General features: G+C 41.6%; 1 protein-coding gene across 1 annotated transcript in view; it reads left to right on the forward strand.

Annotated features, from left to right (window-relative positions):
• LOC110484562 (sodium channel protein type 5 subunit alpha) overlaps window positions 1–21069 on the forward strand; it is a 214478-nt gene that overhangs the window by 90332 nt on the left and 103077 nt on the right. Inside the window, exons 9-13 of the mRNA XM_085563330.1 lie at window positions 1037–1178; window positions 2836–3033; window positions 6877–7053; window positions 9573–9974; window positions 18405–18537. Of these exons, the coding sequence (XP_085419456.1) occupies window positions 1037–1178; window positions 2836–3033; window positions 6877–7053; window positions 9573–9974; window positions 18405–18537 (1052 nt within the window). The remainder of the gene's footprint in view (window positions 1–1036; window positions 1179–2835; window positions 3034–6876; window positions 7054–9572; window positions 9975–18404; window positions 18538–21069) is intronic.

Genomic DNA, 21069 nt, shown 5'->3' on the forward strand with positions numbered 1-21069 from the left:
CTGAGATGCTTCTCCAGATATTAGACAGGTCTCACCCAAAAAATTCCCAAATACCATAAGGCTCCAGGGCACTTGATCTCCCACTCTCTTCCTAGGATACATGCAGAAGAAAGCCTTTGCATATTTCTATGTGTTCAGTTCTAGTGGATCATACCTTATTTTTTGGAGAGTGGATTCTGATCTGCAAGAGCTGTGGGGGTTTTTGACTAATCTGTTCTGAGAGAGAGGCTGGCACCTCGACCCAGGGTCTCTTCTACCTTGTGTTTCACTTGATGATGCAGTTCAGTGCTTACACAGTACCACTGAGAGCACTTTTTATCTCTTCTGGCATATGGGACTAGAAAATTACTTGTAAAGAGCCTCAAAGGTTAATGAGAGCCAGCGAAATTCGTGCTATCTGCATGCCATGTAATACAGTAATCTACAAGACACACAAGGAAAGCGTTTCCTGGCAGAAATAGAAAAAATGTCATGACCCCAGACTGTGGCGGTGAGTGGAACAAAGGGCTGGGTTTCTTAGATTAAACATTTAATCCTTTTGTGGGGTGAGTGAGGTCAGGCAAAGGAAGCAATCAGGAAGGTGCTCCAATAGCACAGGCTGGTGGTGTCTAGCTACTGTCAGACTGAGTAACCAAAAGAGCAGGTTCACCATCACAGTGTTACCTGCAACTGTAACAGGAGACACCAGGTTTTTGAGTCTTAATTAGGAATAAGTGCCAAGAGAAATCATATATAAGCACCTAATTCCAGTCTATTCAAAAATTTGTGAAATGCTAGGTGATTATTTGTCATTGCAGCTCCTGCTATGATTTTTATTTTCCTGTTTATCCTTTCAAAGAAAAAAATAAGGTTGACAAGACCTTGGATATTGTGAAGTAACATCACCTCTTTCCTGTGTTTTTACACCGTGAAGGAGCTTATCATGGATGACCTGTGCTCTTAACCAAGAGCATTGGATGTGTTTCCCTGGAAATCAGTTTCTCCATGTTGGAGCCATCTCAGGTGCATCTCACAGATTGCATTTCATGTTTTGCAGCACGTGCCCTGAGGGATATATATGTCTGAAGGCTGGGGAAAATCCTGACCATGGTTACACAAGCTTTGATACTTTTGGCTGGGCCTTTCTCTCCTTGTTCCGTCTTATGACTCAGGATTACTGGGAACGTCTTTACCAACAGGTATGAGGTCATTTTAGTACTGTTTTAGATTAAAAAATATAAATAAAGGCATCATCTTGTTACAGTGGTATATACAACAATTAAAGACAAGAAAGAATTGCTGGTTATTAGGTAAACTGTGCTTTGTGTATGTTCTAGAGAAGGATAATCAGATGTTCTGGAGAAGGACAATCAGTCCTCCACTCTAATTTTCTTAAGAGTGATGATGTCTGAAGACATTAGGCCAGGTGTTTGGGGAAATTGAGAAAAAGTGGCACTGAGACAAAGACCCCAATTCACCTGAGTCTAAATGAAGTTCACCACTTAAGGAAGATCACCACATCACCACTTGGGGATTTTTTGGCAGATGGTGTAACACAAGTTAATCTTTGAGTCCAGCTCAAGAAAAGGCCAGAGAAGCACCTGTGTTCTTGTTCACTTGGATATCTGCTTTTGCAAGGTGTGGTGATGAGCACAAATTCAGAAAATGGCAAAATTATGTGATGCATTTCAGTTCTCTCTGCTGCAAGCTCTTCATCATGGACCCCTGACAGACAGAGGCACAAACAGATCCAGACTCAGCTCACAGTCACATGCAAGGTGGTCCCTGAATAAATGCTCATTTCAGCATGCATTTCCTGAAATGTGTGCAAACCCCAAAGAACTACATCTGCCAGCTTGGTACTGAATTACATTCTCTGTCCATGAAGCCACTGCTGCATCTCAAACCTGCCAAAACTGGAAGGTGATCATATGGAAATCAGGGGATGACTTTGCCAGAACTACTCTGAAGGTGCTGAGGTAAACATTGCTGAAGATTTGGGGGATTTCAGCTTCACATACAGCCAGTTATGCAATTTCACTTCAGGAAAATGTAAAACAAGGAAACTGAAGATCCTTTGAACAGCTGTATTCACTTGCTTGACAAAGAACTACGTGTACAGCTCTGGAAGACATAACCTGTCATGGCCAATAAGGGTGAACATCACTCCATTTTATTATTTGACCTTATACTATCACACAGTGTTTTCTGTCAGTAGTATCAACTCACTGAGCATGGGGCATATCTGTTACATATCTGTTACACATAAGCTGTCCCCCTAAATTTTGATTATGCCAAAACATCTGTTGAAGAACCAGGGGATACATTCAACAGAGCCCAAGGTTTGTTCTTCTTGTCCTGACACCGATGTCTCAATGATATTTGGGTGAGTTGCACCCTAAACATGTATTTTTCTCCCTGAAAAAGGATCTGGATTGTAGATATCTGAAGGGATCCAACATGAATCCCACTTGGATGGTTTCTACACACTAGACAAAACTAGATTGAACTGTGGGGGAATTTTTCACTGCAACTGACTCTAATATCTATTCTAAAATAAAACCAGCAGAGATATTTGGTACGAGAGGAAAGCATTGAAAGCAATATTCTTTTATAAATTAATTCACTGCAAGGCACACAATTTTTGATTAAGGTATAAAAATTTATTGGTGAGGAGATTATTTCCTTGTATGTGGTTGTCATTTCTCATCAAAGGCTTTCTGTTTGAACTATTAACAAAGGCTGAATTCAATTATATTATAAACCTAATTTTAAAATAAACCCCTTCCTCTCTTTATTTTTTTTTCTTTTTAAAAACATGGTAAAGCTTTGTTAATTTTACTTTTGCACGTACAGACTCTCAGATCTGCTGGGAAGATCTACATGCTTTTTTTCATGCTGGTCATCTTTCTGGGCTCATTTTACCTGATCAACCTGATTCTGGCTGTTGTGGCCATGGCATATGAGGAGCAGAACCAAGCCACGATTGCTGAAACAGAGGAGAAGGAAAGAAAGTTCCGGGAAGCCATGGAGATGTTGAAGAAAGAGCAGGAGGTCAGTGAATTATGTGACATGATTAGCCTTGAGTGACTTGAACAAATGTTACCTTGGGATCCACGTCCTCTTTATTTTACATTTGTGTGATAAACAAAGTAAGAGTTTGCTTGAAAGCACTTTTATGTTTATTGTACTGGACAAAGTTATTGCAACTTTTTTTGTGTGTGAAAGAAAAATTACAGTCCTCCCTCTTAGGAGTGGGGCCATTTGGGGTTTTCATATCCAGAAGTGTACTGTTTTAACCATGTCACGTATGCCAGCAGAGAAATTGAATATAGTTTAGCATGTGAGATGTTTTAATGATGGCAAAACAACATCTGCATTTGAGCACAACCCAGCTATTTTGGTAGCTCAGCAAGAGCCCCAGCTAGACCTCCTTCCACCACCCCTTTAGCATTCATTGTTTCTTCACTGTCTTTCTCAACCTGCTGTAAATCCAATTGTTTGATAATCAAGGTAAAGTTGCAGATTAACCTCTTTGAAGAACATACAGCTTCATTCCTGGAAAAGTAAACAGGCAGACCTTGAGGTTAAGATCTGCAAATTATGCAAAGGGTATGGATTTAATGTTATGTCATAAATTTAAACAAACCAGGGAGGCCAAATGGTTGATGTAGCCTTATAGCCTTAATAACAGTATTTAATTTGCATGTGGTTTGTGTGGGGTAGAAAGCTTTTATTAAACAGCAGAAGAGAACATTTTAGGTGCTGTGAACAAGAAGACAATAAGAAAATTAGTCTGAAATAACACATAGCACTGTAGTTCAGAGAAATAAATCCTTGAAACACAATATAAACTAATATACATAATTTTCTTTTTGGTACATTTGGCTTCAGGGCCTAATCCAAAGCCCATTTAAATCCTTGGAAAGAAAATAGAAAATGCAATTCACTCTTGACAAAGTGCTAGTAGTGGCTTATGAATCATTTAAGTCCTTTTAAAGATCCTCTTTGATAGTTTAAGTAATAGGTAAATGCAATTTAGTCCATATACAGCCACTTTGAACAGAGTAACTCTGCCATAACCTAAGGGAACAAACTGAGTTCCAGCTCGTACCTATTTTGTACAAATTTTCATGTGTATTGGCTCCAGCTGAGCTCTTCCTAATAACAGTCAACTTTGGTAGCCCCAACTATAATTAAAGATATTTAAGAATTTCATTTTGAAGGCTTTGATTTCAATTAAGCCTGTGTATACAAAAGAAAAGGAACATTAAGCCCAGAAAGCATAATGTGTCAAAAAACAAGGTTGCCCCTGAAAATCTGAATTTTTCCCATTTGTTTGTATGCTTTGTAATAGAGTCATTTCTTCAGCCAGGCATTTCTCATCTTCCCTGTGCAGTGCAAAGGGTGGACAGTGCATGACTTGAGAGCAGCTCTTTGCTTTCTCATCCTTTGTTCTGTTGCCTTAGGCCAGCTCGAGCAGAATTCCCAGCTCAGGCAGTCAAAGCCTGCTTGGAAGAAAAAGTGACTAATTTCCTCCAAGGTTTTTCAGAGCCTCTTGCCACTGCTCAGACTCCATGTGCTTCAAAAATGCTCCTTTCTGGTTGCAGTACTCCTGGAGTATTATCCTGGTTTTATGGGAAGGAAGTTGAGGAGTGGAGTGATTTGTGTCTGTGATGTTCACTAATGAAGTTCAGTAATTCCGCAAATCAACTCCTGGCATTTCAAAGCAGACATTTGGAAGAAGAAGCTCAGGAAAGGGAATTGGGTGGCTGCACCATGGAGCTTTCAGATGTCCTACTGAGATATCTCACCCCAGTCAGAGCTACTCAGTTTTAGTCTGGTTCTCCAAACCTCAGTCAAGATTTTGGTTTTTACTTTCTCACTGTACCACTAAGTTCTTGCCTCAAGAGCTCTCTTTTGCATAATCCTCATATCAGGGCTCATGTGAACTAAGGTTTCCTCCTATCCTTCAGCCACCACATGTCCTTGCCAGGTGTGCCTGGTTCCACACATCTTTCCTGCCCCTGGAGTTGTTGCAGAGGGTTAAGGCTGCAGTGCCTGAGGAACAGGACATGGTGCAACCACAGGAACCCAAACAGAACCCAAATGGGTGGATAGGCAGGACATGGGGACATCCTCAAGCCCAGGCTGGATGGGGCACAGAGGAAGCTGGTAAGATGTCCCTGCCCATGGCAGCAGGGTTGGATGAGCTATAAGCTCCCTTCCAACACAAGCTGTTCTGTGCTTCTATGGTCCTCCATGCCATGAAGAGCAATTCAGCCCAAATGCTTTTTCAATATCTGAGAGAGGTATTGACTGCAGAAACAATTCAAGCAATAGGTATGAAAATGATAAGAAACTAAAAATTAGCTTATTTTGCAGTATGAGTGCAGCATGATTAGTACACAACCTGCAATATTTTCTAGATGAACAAATTATGACAACAATCAAAAAGGAAAACCCAAACTGTTCAGTCCAGCTTTTATAATGTGCAGCATAAAGGGAGCAGAAATATAATTGATAGACCTGCTTGGGGACTATCAGTCAATTTATACAATTGGTCTAACACATTCCTAAATCTGAGCTTAACACCAAAAGACTTGCCAAATCTTTATGAAGAGAAAGCACTTCAGCATTGCAATTAAATCAATTGACTCAAAAAAAAAAAAAACAAACAAAAAAAAAAAAACAAAACAAAAAAAAAAAAAAAAACAAGAAACCAACCAAAACAACCTAGACCAGTGTCTGAGCCCTCCTCCTCTCTGCTCTAAGCAGCTTGCTTATGAAAGATATTTCCCACAGGAATTAAGTTTTGTTGTGCTCTCAGCCTGATAGAGCTACTGCTACTCCTTGAAATACATGATTGATTCTTTACACGGCTGTTAAGTGCCTTCACTTTCCTTGGACTGATGCCTGTGGGAGGAAGGGAGTATTTTGCAGTGGAGACATGATTGCCTGTTTGATTCTAGTGGCTTGCAGACAATAGCACTGAGGATTCATCTGTTTCTCCTGTTCTGGGGAACCAGGAGAGGCTTTTTTTAACAATTCACTCTCTTCACGTGTTTCAGCTGGGGGCTCTGCTTTGGGCTGGTCTCCAGGCCACCGATGTGGCCACCACTGGTTCTCCAGCACCTCCAGCACCTCCAAACCTGAGCCTTGTGCCCAGAGTCCCCTCACTCCTCCTGCCTGGGCCCCAGCTCTGCCAGCTCCTGTCGATCCTTCCTCCTGGCTGCTCGTTTCCTCCCTGGGCTGTGGTTTTGGTGCTCAGGCTTTGGAATTGGGCTCCTGCTGGGCTCCCAGCAGCTGGTGTGTTATCTGCCTGCTCCTGCAGAGATCCCAGCAGATAGCCAGCACAGCATGGAGGCACATGGTACAGCAAAGGCCACCTTATCTCCAGTTCAGCCCATGGCTCTTTCTTTGCATCTCTGGTCGCAGCTGCCTGTGCTGCCATTGGGATAAGTGTTTACAGAAACGTGCCAGCTGAGCTGCCTGCTGCTCCTGGCATCCCTCTGTGCAGGGGAGGGAAAATCCCAGCAGCCAGCTGGGCTGCCCTCCTCTCCAGCCCTTCACGGGGCTGCAGTCCAGGGGAACTTTAATCCGAGGTTCCCCAACCTGAGATTTTTTTTTGCCTGGCACCAGAAATGTTACTCCACGGCTGTGCACACAGGCTGTTCCTTCATGATATGTCAAACACTCTTGTGTGGGAACCCCCACATAAAAAACATCCTTTTATTCAGCCATTCCTAAGTTTTATATTCTTTATCTCCAGATTTTTTTAATATCTCTCCTATACAACATTAAAATTTAAAATGAAAAGTAATTTCTGAGCGGCAGTAGTTTTCACTGAAATCCTGAAATAACAATATTTATACCTTCTATAATCTTCTGATTTAGGCACTAGCAGCTAAAGGAATTGATTCAATGTCACTCAGCTCATTGGAAATGTCACCTAAAAGTGCAAAAGAAAGAAGAAATAAGAGAAAGAAAAAGAAATCTTTGGGGGCAGATGAATATGGAGAGGACCAAAGGAATCCCAAATCATCTGACTATGATGATGGTCAAAGGAGGATGGTAAGCCACAGTCTGAAACATCACTTGTTCCACACTGTACTTTCCTGGACAGGCCAAGTCTGAGCAAGGCAATTTAAATTGAAACTTTCAGAAGAAACAGGTATTTAATATCTTAACTGATATTAACATAGCAGATACAACATAAAGTCTGTGCTAGAACAGTGGAAGGAAACATATTACCGCTTTATTTTTTTAATGAATTTAAAATGCCCATTAAACATTTTTATAAACCTAGTTTTTTCAATTTTTTTCCATTTTTTTCCTTTTTTTTTTGCCTCAAGATTACCCTCGATCTGGTTTATTTTCTTTCATTCATTTGATGATATCTATCCTATCCCTACTAGAGATAAAAAAATATCTTAGTAGAAACTTACAAGGCTTGAAATAAAAAGAGAGGAGGAGAAAAGGAGGAAACTTGTCTCTGAGGGCTTTTTAAATATTATACAAAGACATTATTAACATTTTTATAGTCTTTTGCTAGTTGCCTCCAAGTCAAAACTTTGTGGCACTTGTTTCTACTTTCTATTGCAGGGAAGAAAAACAGAGTGACAGTGTTATTAAATAAGATTTTATGTAAATGTTCCTGACATGCATGAATATGAATCTGCCCATGCTGTATGTATCAAGGGATCATAAATAGCTCCAGATAATTTATCTTTGTTTAACTGAGGGCAAAGTTTAAATCAGTTTGTTTTGTTGTTTTGAATAGCCATGTAATGGGCTAAGTCATTTTCTATTTTGTTGTCAGTGAATTTAGGGATACTTGGCAGCCATAAAAAGCTCATAGAAGACATGTAAGTGGTGTAAGTAAATGTGACCAATTAATGACTCCTCAGCTCACAAAATTTACCCAGAGCTGGATTTCTGTAGATGACATGCATTTTTTAATCCAATTGTTAATGTTGTTGTCTCATTGGTCAAGAGGGTTGCATATCAAATTGCACCTTTTCTAAACCCAGAATTGCTCTTTAGCTTCATTCTGGATGGGTTTCAGGACACCACGTGCCCCAAGCACCGTGGATTGGAGCTGTGCATTTCCAGTTTATTTCTCAGATTAATATTCCTTGTTTTCACTTTTTGCCCCTGGATGTCATATGCATGAGAAGCATGGGAGACACATTTCAAAGCTGATAGTAAATCTTCTCTGCAAGGCTGTGTCTGGCATGGTTGGAGGGAATAAGGCTGAGTCATCATTCAGATGCTATCTTAGCAGCTGGAAGTGTGTTGCCATCAGAAATCAATCTCAATGACTGTGCCATGGAAACCCAGGCATGGATTTCTGACCAGCTGAAATTTGGTAGCAATGCAAAAGCTCTGTTTTTAGTTAGAAAGAGCCTGGGTTTTGTACTCCTCCATGTACCAGTGTCACTAAATGGCATCATTACATAACTCAGTGGTGTAAGCTACAGCACAAAATAAAATCAGGCTTCATTTGATTTGTCTGGTTTGTGGGTGCTGTGGCAGTCTGACCTCTCTTCATAGATACTTGGCTCATGGGAAAGTTCTGAAGAAGCTGTGCCGCGCTCCCGCCCAGTTGCACACGGGGGTACAAAGGAATAAACCAATACATAATACAGGGATAATAAAACATATACATAACGCAACTCCACAAAGCTGGAAATTCTGTGCAGGCATAAATTCAAAAATATGTTCTGCCTAAATGCTCTTACTCGAGTAATTTCCTCTTTAGAAAAAAGACGAAGGGGTAGACTTGAATTCCTTAGACATTTTCTGAAGATCCCTTTTGCTCTGCCGGATTTTAGGTGTGTTTAGTCCTTGGCTACATCTTGCTGATGCTCTGGCAGAGTTGCAGTCTCACTAACTGACGTCAGAGAGGATCGTCAAGGCTGATATTTAAGTGAGGGAGACTGCTGTGTACTGAGGTTACCTAGCCCTTAAGCAGCCATGTGCACTGAGATAATCATTTTACAAACTAATAAACCATATCCCTCTTCTTGCTCTTGGTTTGTTTTTTGGTTTTTTTTCTTTTTCTTTTATCACCTTCTTCCGTCGTATTCTGCTGCTTCTTCTTCCCTCTTCTTCTCATTTTCCCTGCAGTTCATTTCCTGCCCTATTTCTTTATCTATTCTTCTCCCACTGCACTGTTCCTTCCCTAGCTGTAATGAAGATGTGTGATGATGCAGTAGATTGGAGCTGGATCCCCTTCCCTGCTCCTGTCTTCCACTCCTTGTGCTGCCCTCCCAGGTCCTCTGGCACTTGTCCCATGGGGGGGAGTAGAAGCAAAGGAAGTATCGCACTGAGAGCTGAATGCCACCTTGTCCCTTCCTATTTCAGTACATCTTTAATTGTCAAGTGTTAGACAAATGCCTAAAGGCTAGGAATGACTGTCCAACCTCTTAACTTTGCGGAGCCTGAATACCTGTAATTAAGCTTCTCTTTCTCTGAAGCGCTTGGTTTAAAATGGAACTTACTGCTCTCCCCCAGAACTTCCTCGCTCCTGAAAACGTGTTGCAAAATGTTGTTTCTCTTTCCCCTTTTTCCTTTCTGGGGGTTTCCAGACTCTCCTTGGCATTAGTTATGGTCCCAGTGCAAACTTGGTGAAGCGCAGAACCAGCCACGGAAGCGTTTTCAGTTTCCGACTCCGTGGCAGAGACACTTGCTCCGAGACAGATTTTGCCGATGATGAGATCAGCATCGCTGGGGAAAATGAAAGCCACCGGGGCTCTCTCTTAATTCCAAGATCTGGGAGGCGTCCAAGCGTGCAAAGTCAAGTGAGCCATAGTTCTCACCCTACTACTCCCAACTACACCCAGACGGGCAAAAGGAACAGCTCAGTGGATTGCAATGGTGTGGTTTCCCTGATAGGAGGAGGCACCGGGGCACTCAACCCAGACCCTACTTCTCCTGCAGGGTTACTGCTCCCCCCAGTTATTATGGAAAAGCCTGGGACAGGCAACCTGGTGAGTACTTTAAACCTTTTGTATGTGATTCGCGCTCTCGTTTCCTTCTAAATGTTGTTGGAGATTGCTGTAATTTATTTGCACCATATGGAGTCTACAGTGAGAAACCCAGACCCACCATTCCAGTCAGGTGGGAAGACAATGAGTTAATTCACAGAGAAATATGTGCCTAGTGCCTCATCAGGGAGGTTCATGCCTTCTGGTGAGATTTTCTCTTCAGATCTGTCACGAGGCAAATACCTAAATCTTGAGTTTGACAGAGACTTTCTTTTCTTGAAGGGACAGTTTTAAACTTGATTTCTTTTGACTTTTGAATATTTGACATTGTCTGGTGGATAGAAAATTATGGGTTTTAAATGATTCCGTGAATCTTGCCATCTTGAGACTCTGTTTTCTCTTGCTGTTTGGTCTCTGTTTGCATCTGACCTCTAGTCTTCACTTGGGCTACTTGAGGAGGGCTGTTCCTTCAGTCCAAAGGTAGTTCCCAGAAAGGTTTAGCATCCAGTTCAAATAACATACAGGAAATATGAGCAGATGTTCAACAGATTTCAGCCCTTTTGCAGATTGCCAGCATTTTTGTTGCAGAGCAGCACCATGAGATGGTGTTTTTGGAAATAGCTGCTACACAGGCAGAGCAATCTGGACAGGTTGCTAGTTTGAGATAGTGGGAATTTATCTTTTCTTATGTAGATAATATGCATTGAAGCTCATCACTCTCACAATCTTCTAAATGATGGAGGTCACTACTACAGTCAGTGTGGGCAGGATTCATTTCATTTTAGGGATCAAAACAGACCAGAATTAATCTCTCTCCTTGGAAATGCCTTTTGCTGTTCACTTTAACCACAAGTCTTAAGTTAGGTGAGATAAAGCCCACTCAGAGTAACAAGGTGCCAAAACCAGGTTATGTTTGTGGGGTGAAAAAAGCAAATGTGATTATAACATGAATTAAGCAAGGTATCTCCTAAAGAGAAAGGTGAGTGTGATGGATCCCAGCCAGTGGTGTCAGATTATCAGTAAATTGAGAAGCATTTTTTTTCTCTCGAGCCAAGCAGCTTTATTCCTTTCAGGGTTTGGACTAAATTTTTTTTCCTCACCTCTCTGGGCATTCCCTGTAGTTCTGCAAATAGATTCTCACACCACCCATGAGAGAAGGGGCCATGCTACATGTGGGAAACTGGTTGGTGTGAGAATTATCTGTTTTGTTGACAGTTTTGAGACTGTTGGTGCTTTTTCAGATGTTCACATCTCCCTTCATTTAGGACTTTGGTAATCCCACTTTTACTCTCTGTGGACAAGGATGATCAGTCCTGAGACAATTCTATAAACAGCTGAGAAACAGAAATGCTGTTTGTAGATATGGAAGTTTTACTGGATTTGTCTTTGTGAAAAAAAAAAAAAAAAGTGTGTATTAAAGGAGCTGGAGAAGAAAATTTGTGCATCTGTTACAAAAAAAAAAAATCTGAACCAAAGTTAAAAGACCTCAGTAGATGAGAAGAGGATGTCCCCTTTTCTCTGTGAGGAAAGCAGCTCTGCAGGCTGCTGAGGCTGTCCCAGCTGTCAGAAAAAGCTTAGCAAAGCACAAGAGCACTCAACCCTTCACAGAAAATATCAGTGTTTTACAGGATTGGGTCCTGAGGTGACAGGGAGGCTCTGAGCTCTGCTGGCATTTATTTTCATTTGTCGGCTTCCTGCCTTTTGAATAAATGGATGTTGGAAATGGAATGGCCGGGGTGGGTGAGCTCACTTGGTGGCTCCCTGACCATCTAGGAAATAACACCCAGGCACTACAGTGAGAGATGCTCATCCAGTGGTGCAATGTGAAGGATGTTGTGTCTTTTGCAAAACAGGTTTGGTATCTAATCTATCCAGAAGATGTAAGCTGGAGTTAAAGGCTGATTGGCAAGGGGCCCATTGCTGTACAGATGTATTCACTGCAGGAGCCATAAGCACTGGGCACAAACATGCAGCCTCAGCTGTGGCTCAGGCAGAAGGAAATAGCAAATCTGACCCCTCAGCGTGCTTGGAGATAAATCAAGCATGTTTCTTGGCTTTGCATTTGATGATTCTCACCTTTTTTGTGTTAAAATTTGTAGGTGAATTTGTTCTTTGCTAGCTGCTCTGGTTTCTTTTTATAATCTCTTGATATGTTTGGGGAAGGTAGAAGAAAGATGTTGCAGTTACCTCATCAACCTCTCTGACCCTTCTGCTGTTATGTATTTTGAGCAAGTGTGAGCCCGTGGTGGAAAAGAACCCACTTGGACTATCTGTTGTACCTTTCATGAGCAAGAAATGAAGGGACAGTCCATTAAAATGCATCACTGTAACGTGGCTTAAGCCCTGACTTGCAGCTTCCCGAGGTGTAACTGTGCCTTTGCTCATGTAAATGGAGCACCTGGGTAGATGGAGCTGGAAAAAAAACCACAATTTACACCATTAGATTTTTGAAGATGCACTTTTTTAGGTCACTTCGTGATGCTGAGTAGTATCAGTTGAACATAACACAGACCCATTAGATTGCTACTGAAGAGGGGAGATCACTGAATTCTGATTTGGGGAAAGCTTGGAGGAGCACTTCTGATTTAAAAGACAGAGAAAACATCAAACAAGGTCTGACCATCTCTGGTTTTGCATTTTCAACCTCTAGGCCTTCAGTCACAAATAGTGACTTAGCCCATAGCTGTCACAAATTATTCCAAAGTGGATCCTCCTCAGGTTCCTCCAGAAAAGCACAGTCATTAACCACTTTTGAGCATTTTAGCCTGATCAGCTTTAGCAATATTCACCCTGAACAGTTTACCCCAGGCAAAGTGGTTGGGTTGGGACCACAAGGAACAACTTCCAGGCCTTTGTGTCATTGCAACTGTGCCCAGTCCTAGCCAAGGGCCATTTCCCCACAGGAATGGCTGCAGGTGGCAGCTGAGCTGACACGGGAAACATCTGTGCAGTTCAGCTGCCCTCTCCCAAAAGAGAAGTGGCTGCAGCAGTTTATCCCACTATTCAGGCTGGTGACTCAGAGGAGTGACATCCTGGCACTTAGCTGCAGAAAAGCACATAAGATAAAAAATCCAGTTTCGAATGCTCTTCAGATGGCCTTGAATGCTTGGCACAAATGGATGAGCGGGTTTCCATAAGAAACCAAGTGTGTCTGCACTGTCCATCTCCTCTCCCTAATTCCTAAATCCAGCTGAGGAAAAAGGGAGGATTTTAGGTGCTAGGGCCCATCAGTCTCATCAGCTGGGGAATCTTGATGGCCATCAGGTTTGCTGACCATGGTCAGCATGGTCCATGCTGAGCAGCCACTTGCCCATGGGCTCATCTGCATCAAAGTAGTCCTGAAAGTCCCCAGGGGCTTCAGTGCACAGCCTGAGCAAGAGAGGGACATCCTACTCTCTACAGGGAGCCCAGGCATCTCTGCACACTTTGCTACACCCATGGGTGTCCCCATGCCACAAATGAGTTCCCACAAGGAGCATTTTGGGGAGCTGCACAGAGGGTTCAGTGCCAGGAGGGCTCCAGCCAGAGAGCCTCCAGTGGTCATGGGAAGAGCAAAGTAGCGAAATATGGAAGTGTGGTCTGCAAAATCCCTTCTCAAAACCAGGTCTGGGTCCAGCAGTCATCAGCTGGAGGGGAAGATCGACAGGTGGTCACGTCTGAGGGGTGCAGGGACCTTGTCCCAGGAAACCCATGGCAAGTCCTGGTCACTCTTCTGGAAATCCAGGGGACTCAGGGATGTCCTGTTCTCCCATCAGCTTTCTTCAAGTGGTGCAGCTGCTGATTTTATCAAACTATTCCAGTGTGTAAATAAGACATAAGCAGGACTTGGTGACCATTCTAATTGTTTTTGTCTTGACCTGAAACTGAGAGTTTTGAAAAATGATACATTTTTACACTCCTTATTGCTGGGTGGGATTTTGGCTTTTACCTTATTTAGATAAAGTCTATATATTAGGTAAGTAACTTCAGGGCACACAACAACCTAAAGGTTCTGCACGATCCTGCAGTATTTATTTGTGGCTTTTCATTGCTCTGTTGTGTCTTGGTGTTTCTTAGTTAAGAGGTTAGAATAACACCTCCCTTAACAAGGTATTGATATTCTTGAGCAGAATTTGATTTAGTTCATGAGCTCTTGCCCAGAGCTCAATTTATCCATGGATTCTGATGAGGCTGAGTGCAATCTCACCTGTGGTTGTCAAGAACTTCTAGAGGGTTAAGGAACACACAAAACACCATCCCTTCTAGCCTCCTAAATCCAGCTGGAGCCTTTTCTGTATACTCCAGGGAAATCACAAGATTTTTAGTTTAAACTGACTTTACAATTGTTCCAGAGGTAAGAAGTGGAAGAGAAATGGATGCAGGACTGAAGAGTGGTGTTTTCCAAGTGGGCACAGGCTGTTAGGTGGTGATCCCCACTGCTTTGCAGTCCCTGGGGCACCTCCTCACCAGAGCTTCCCATCAGTCCAGGACCAGGGCAGGGCAGCCTGTGACATGGTTTTGGGATGGGCAACAAGGCTGGAGTAACCTGGGGTCACCCTCTTGCACAAAGGGCCGTTCCTGAATTTCCTCTTGGCCACACTCATGCTTTCTTTTCTAGGAAACTTGAAATTCTGAGCATTACTAGATTGGCAGGAGGGAAAACACCTGGAGAGAGGCCAAGCTGTTTATCAAGGGACTGAAATAAAGATTAAGGAATGTATCTTTAGATTATATTATTTTTTGTGATATTATTTTTAAAATAAAAACAAACAAACAAACAAAAAAGACCTTGCTTTTTGTTTCAGCTAAGCATAAAAGGCTTTTGCTGACCACATTGGTTTGAGATTTTCATGTTGATCCTAAAATCACCCTGAGGTAAAATTTTTCTCTTTCACTTCTTGCTGGTGAAAAGGGAAAGTGTTAGCAGTTTCCATGTTCAGAAATAAAGGTCAATGGAATAAGTCATCCAAAAATTTTCCAATAAGTTATGTGGATAAAAGCTCCCTCTGATGCTGTCACACAGAGTTGTCACCACAGCTCTGGTTTCTGCTCACTTCAAACTTTGCTTTTGTACATCCTAAGTGTAAATCACTTAGATTTGGTACAAATATTTCAAACTGCTTTAGTTTAGTTTAAGCATCTCTTTAAATAGTCAGACATCCCCAAAATTAGGTGGTTTCTTTTTAATGCTGTGTTCTATTATGGCCACCTCCAATTTCATTAAATATTTGTGCTGGTGCCTTACTGGGTCCATTGCTCATGGTGTGGCCTGTCTACCTTCTTCTGCTTGGAAAATTTTGGAGTGTACAAGGAAAATGAAACCTGTCCTGGTCCCCAAGAATGGTCTTTAAAAATGCTGCTATGTTTAAGCCTATCTTCACATAATCATTTTGACATAGTTCAAAACTGTAGGCAGTGAGAAGAAAATATCCCTGTTATGCATCCTCATTTACATTTAAATTACTGGATAGTATATTTGTCTCTATAGAATTTATCTAATCCAGAGGAGGAACATTTCCAGTCAATCAGGGGGCAACACAAATAATCTTATCCTGCTGGAGGTGTCTATATTTAACTCCATTGTGATTTCTCATCTGGATCCTAGGGAGACTCCTTGCATAACTGTGAAGACAGCTGTTATTTTATGCCTAATTTCTATAGAAATATAAGTACAATGAGCAACTGTGCCTGTGTGTGTTCTCTCAGAGGTGATAATAGCCTTCATGCTGCCTGCTTGTCCAGTTCCTGGAATTGTTTCTGTCTCACAGTGCAAAAGCTGCCAGTTCCTTTTGTGACTATCAGCTATCTCTATTCTAAAATAAATAATAATAATATAAACCCAAACCCACACATATCTACTCTTTACATAGGGAAAAATCTTATGACCTTCCTTAAGCAGCTTTAATAATTTTAAGCAATTCACCTGGAGGGAAACTTTCTTTCCTGGAAAAATTCTTCCTAGTAAGGGGCAAAGTGACTACGTGATGGTTTTGCTGCTCTCTTGGCAAATCCTTGCCCAGTGGAATTGCCTGCCACACTCTGTGTCCTCTGCTGTGTGCCAGGTGCCAGGGGGCTGGCAGGGAACAGGGGCTTGACTTTGTTTAGTTAAATAAATGTTTTAAAAACAGGAAGAATGAACCTCCGAATGTTCCTTTGGGTTTCTACCACTTTGCAGTTGTGAATAAAAGGTGTCTTTCAGATAAAGGACTCTTGGGAATGAGGTTGTCTAATGACATGTTACTGGTGCACCCCATGCATTAGGTCAGATAGGATGGGAAGATATTAGAGCTTAAAAAGACTGAAATAATCCACAGAGATTTGAAATTTGAGGTTTTCTTATGGTTCATTTTACAGAGACAAACTTGTGGTTTGGGGTTTTTCCTCTTTTTCTTTACTTTTCTTTATTTTTTAATGTATTCTACTTAAAAATTTGTTTTCCTTCACCCTGTCTAGCTCTTTCTTTTTGGTACCATGTATTTGTTATGTATTCCAAACTGCTGTGAATGATTATGCAATTTTGTAGATGCTTTCTTCATTAATAAAACATTTGTTATTTCATTGGTTTTTATTGGATGTGTTTGAGGTGAAGGAGATCAAGCAAACTAATGCATCTGAAGCACCATTCCTGGTATTCCCTGGCTCCTAAGCCAAGGAGAGTTTTTTCTTGTTGTGTACGCCTCTCTTTGTAGAATTTCTGATTATAACTTTCCTTTTGAGATGACTTTGCCAGTAACTCAATGGGCAATAAGCAGATTCAGTTGAATTTTTCCTTAATAGAACATTTTGAGGGGGGAGGGGAGGGGAAGGCCATTTTGGAGCATTACTGATTTTCTGGCCCAGCTAATGTTTTAAGTGCTTGCTTTCAAAGTCCTTACTCTTCTCTGGCCTTGCAGTGATTGGTGTTTTTAACTGCAGTACTTGAAGTGACCTGGGCCAGCATCCTGGTTATAATTTTCTTTGTCAACCAGTGGCCAAATATCTTTGCCCTTTGCTGGGAATATCCCCTGCCCTGGAGAGGTCATTGAGCTCATAGAGGTTCAGCACCTTTATTTATTGCTTTTCTCATGGAACTGCCTATCTTGAAGAGCATTTTTGGTAGAGGAATGGTGGAGAGGAGGGATCCTATGTCCCTGGGCACCAACAGTAGAGCTGTGGAGCTGCTGCTTTTTGGCACATCTTGGTTGACATTCCAGGTGCTGATCAGGGGGGGTCAGGGCCATTTCAGACCCAAGTGATGAGAAGATCCAGAAGACTGAATCTAATTCCTGTAGCTCATTTGTCTGTGGAGAAACTAAAGCAGCTACTCTGATATCTAAATAAACCAGAGGTTCTCATTTGTAGGGATTTCTTCTCCTTTCCTGTTTCCTTGAGCTGTAACACAAGAGCCATCAGGATCCATCCATCTACACCTCTCTTGTTCCACAGTGTCTCAGACCTCACAGATGCTTGAGGACCAGGGCAGGGGCTGTTAATTATTTTGAAAAACTGAGTGTCTCAACCAGGAGGTCTGTGACAGAGAATGATTTCGAACCTGGCTTTTCCAGATTCTTGCACCTCAACCATTTTTCTTTCCACTTGAATGGGATCTAGAGGAGTAAACCAAGTGGGATTTTTTTCTCTATATAAAGTGGGAGCTTGTAATAATAAAAGCCTTAACATCTTGCTCCTCTGAGCTGACAATATAAAGTGTTTAATGCAGTGTGTGTCTTCAGCTATGCTGTATTTTTGTCTGACTTCAGAAACCCAAGCCTACAAAAAGAAAAAAACTAATTTAAAATGAGACATTAAACAAAGACAGTTTGGGAGTTCTGTTTTTCTGGTATTTGATTTCTTTGGGAATTTTTTTTATGCTTTTCCTTGAGAAACATGAGAACAAGGGTTAGGTTATTTATTTTTTCCCGAGAAAAAGAAGTTAAGTCTCTCCCCTAATTACAGAGCCTCAGAATCCATAACACCAAAGATCACCACAATGACAATATGTTCCTGAGATTGGGCAGTGTTTCAGAACAAGGAAAAACATGTGTTGGGGAGTCAGTTTGCTTGGTATGATATCAGAGGTCTGCAATGGAGCTGTTACCCACGCCCTTTTCCTTTTCTAGCTGTATAATTAAATACTTAACACATTTCAGAAATAATGGATTAATTAATGTAATTAAGCAGGCCTTCTTTCACAAGTGAAGAGCATAGGAAAGCAGCACTGCTATTCTTCTGGCATCGAAAGCCTTCCTTTATTTTCACCCACACTTTACATGAAGGCGAAGGGCAGAATAAATGTTCCAAAACTGCTCAAAGTGCCATTTCCAAAAGCTGTGCCCCACCAGCATGCCTTTAACTCAGAAGTCAATGAGCTTTAGACTCTTCAGATGACAAAATTAATTCTTAGGCAGTTTTGAAATTTCTACCCAGTATCTGCCTTGGTTTTACTCTGCTGATCCAGTGTGTTCCTTTAAACAGACCTCCCCCTCGGACGAGGCAAGCAAGAAACAGCTTTTAATGCCCCACCGGCCCTCAGTGGACCACTCAGATGAGCCCTTTCAGAGGCAGAGGGCAGTGAGTGCTGTCAGCATCATCACCAGTGCCCTGGAAGGTAAGAGACATCCTCAGTTTCCCAGCTCAAAACCACGTCTGTGTTAAAAGACAGGAAAAAAAGTGACACAAAATGCCCAGATACAATTTTGAGAGATGGCACTAAGGAGAGTTATTGCAACCCCTATAACAGAGGCAACACAATCCTTGTCTTACCCATGGACTTGTAAAAATCCAGAGAAAGTGCTACATAATCAGAATTGGAGCTGTAAGATTTAAGATTTTAAGTGCTGTCTTGGTGTTAGATGTGCACAGGGCTCCCTGGAGTGCAGAGCACCAGGCTGGTTTTGGGTGACTGTACATGTGCTGGTGTCTCATCTCACTGGGGCTGGTGGAAAGCCTGGCACATGTAGAACCTCCAAATTCTGAGGGAGGAAAGTCTCAAAGTCTTTCTCACAAGAGGGACTCTGCATTGTGGTGCTCAAAGGACGGCTTTAACTGTGCAAATATTTCTCAACAACTTTTTCCACTGCTCTTCTCCTGAGGTGCAGGAGCATTTTCCTCCTCTGAGTTTCCATAGGCAGGAACTTTGCATGTTCCCCTTGCAAATTTATTGAGAGCAAGACAACTCAGAGCAAGACCCCCACATTCCCAGTCTTTTGACTTGTAGCATGAAAGGGCTTCCTACACTTTCTCGTGTTTCCTATACTGCAAACAAGGATGAGAGAGGAGGCAGCACCTAAGAGCACAGAAAAATGTCACTCAAGAGCACAGTAGCAAGGGAAATTGTGGGTTCTCCTGCAGCCTAATTCTCTGTGTGACTGATGGATAGGGACTCACAAACAGGAACTGGACATTGCCCAGTGTGAAACCACAAAGCCCCTCCTCTTCCTCAGTATTTTACCCTCTTGTTGGTTATATTCAGTGGTGTTGTGGCCAGAAGATATATTTGTGTCTGAATGAATAAAGAGCTCTTAATAGGGAAATAATTGCTTTGGTGTATTCCAGTTTTTAATGTACTCTGCAAATGTTTTATTCGTTTTCTGTGGGGTTTTTAGCAATTAGCTTTGTGACTGATTTGCTCTCTTGCAATGTATTAAGAATGCTTAAAAGACCTGGACATGTGGATTTCTTGTTTATTTAATGGTATTTTTCTATTCCTTTATATCACAGAAATAGTGACCAACCAGGCTAGGATAACTTAGAGGACATGGCACTCAGGAATGTGGTTTAGTGGTGAACTTGGCAGTCAAAGGATAACAGATGGAATCAGTGATCTTAGCTGTCTTTTCCAACCTAAATGATTCTATGTAGAAGAAATGCTTATCAAAGGTTTCCTAACTCCCAGACTTTGATTAGTCATTGAAATTGAATACCTGTTAACAAGGAACATCAGATCAGAATAAAATATATCACAGGATTTAACTATATTCATGGCTGTAGATTTGTGCCAAACTTTGAAACAGCCAGATAAGAAATCCCTTCCCCTTTACTTATTTGGTTTCTGCTCTTAGCTCTTGGGCAGTCAACAACTGTCTGTTTTTTCCAGACATTACAAAGCCTTGCAGAAAAGAAAGGACCTATTTCTTTTTAAATTTAAAAATAAGAGGTAAAACATCACAATGCTGAATATATTTTTCTGACCATTTTTTACAGTAGCAGAAAAAACTTTTTATTTTGCAGATATTAAAAAAAAAAAAAAATCTTGTGTTTTCCAAAGATCCTGTTTACTGGGAAAGGATGTGGATTCTTAATTAATTTAAACCCTTTTAATGCCACATCACTGCCAAAGTCATAACCTCCTCCTTCCCTTGCTGTGTTCCTGCACTTTGTATGATTGGTTTTCAGCTGGATCAACAAGCAGAACCAGCTCACCCAGAAGAGCACAAAAGCTGGCAAAAAGACAGAGAAATAACATGTGGCTGAGGCTGAAGAGGGTGAAACCAAACCTTTTAGCAGCAACCTGGACTTAAAGGGGCTTATGTTGTGAAAAATAAGAATATAGATGAATGTGTGCTAGATTTACCTGGAAAATTAGATCCTTAAGGAATTGACTGCCCTAAACTCCTTATTGCTCTCAGAGGCAAGTTTTAAAAAAAAAAAAAAAAAGGATTTTGCATTGAAATTCATTATTCTCAAATAATTATAGGGTTACCTGTAAACTCTCACTTTGGAGGCTGGAAAAAGTCATTTCTTGGGAGGAATTTAAAGGAATTTAATTTCCTAAAGATCTCAGAGTAGAGTAGATCTGTGTGCAAAACCTGTGCAGGTGGGACACCATATGGTATTTTGAAAGCTTGATGGAAGACACCGAATATCACAGCTCTGTTGTCCTTTGAAGAAAAGTGGGTAAAGAATCAGAGAATCTGAGGGAAAATTCTCCAAGATCAGCAGGTCCAACCTGTGACTGAATACCCCCGTGCCACCAAACCATATTGCAGAGTGCCACGTCCACTCAGTTTTTGAACATTTCCAGGGATGGGGACTCCATCTGTGCTTAACCACTCTTTCAATGAAGAGATTTTTTCTCAGTATCCAATCTGAATCTCCCCTGGCACAGCCTGGAGCCATTTCTCCTTGTCCCAAATGCTTC

Source organism: Lonchura striata, chromosome 2, assembly GCF_050655825.1.
Source record: "Lonchura striata isolate lonStrDom1 chromosome 2, ASM5065582v1, whole genome shotgun sequence".
Lineage (NCBI taxonomy): Eukaryota > Metazoa > Chordata > Aves > Passeriformes > Estrildidae > Lonchura > Lonchura striata.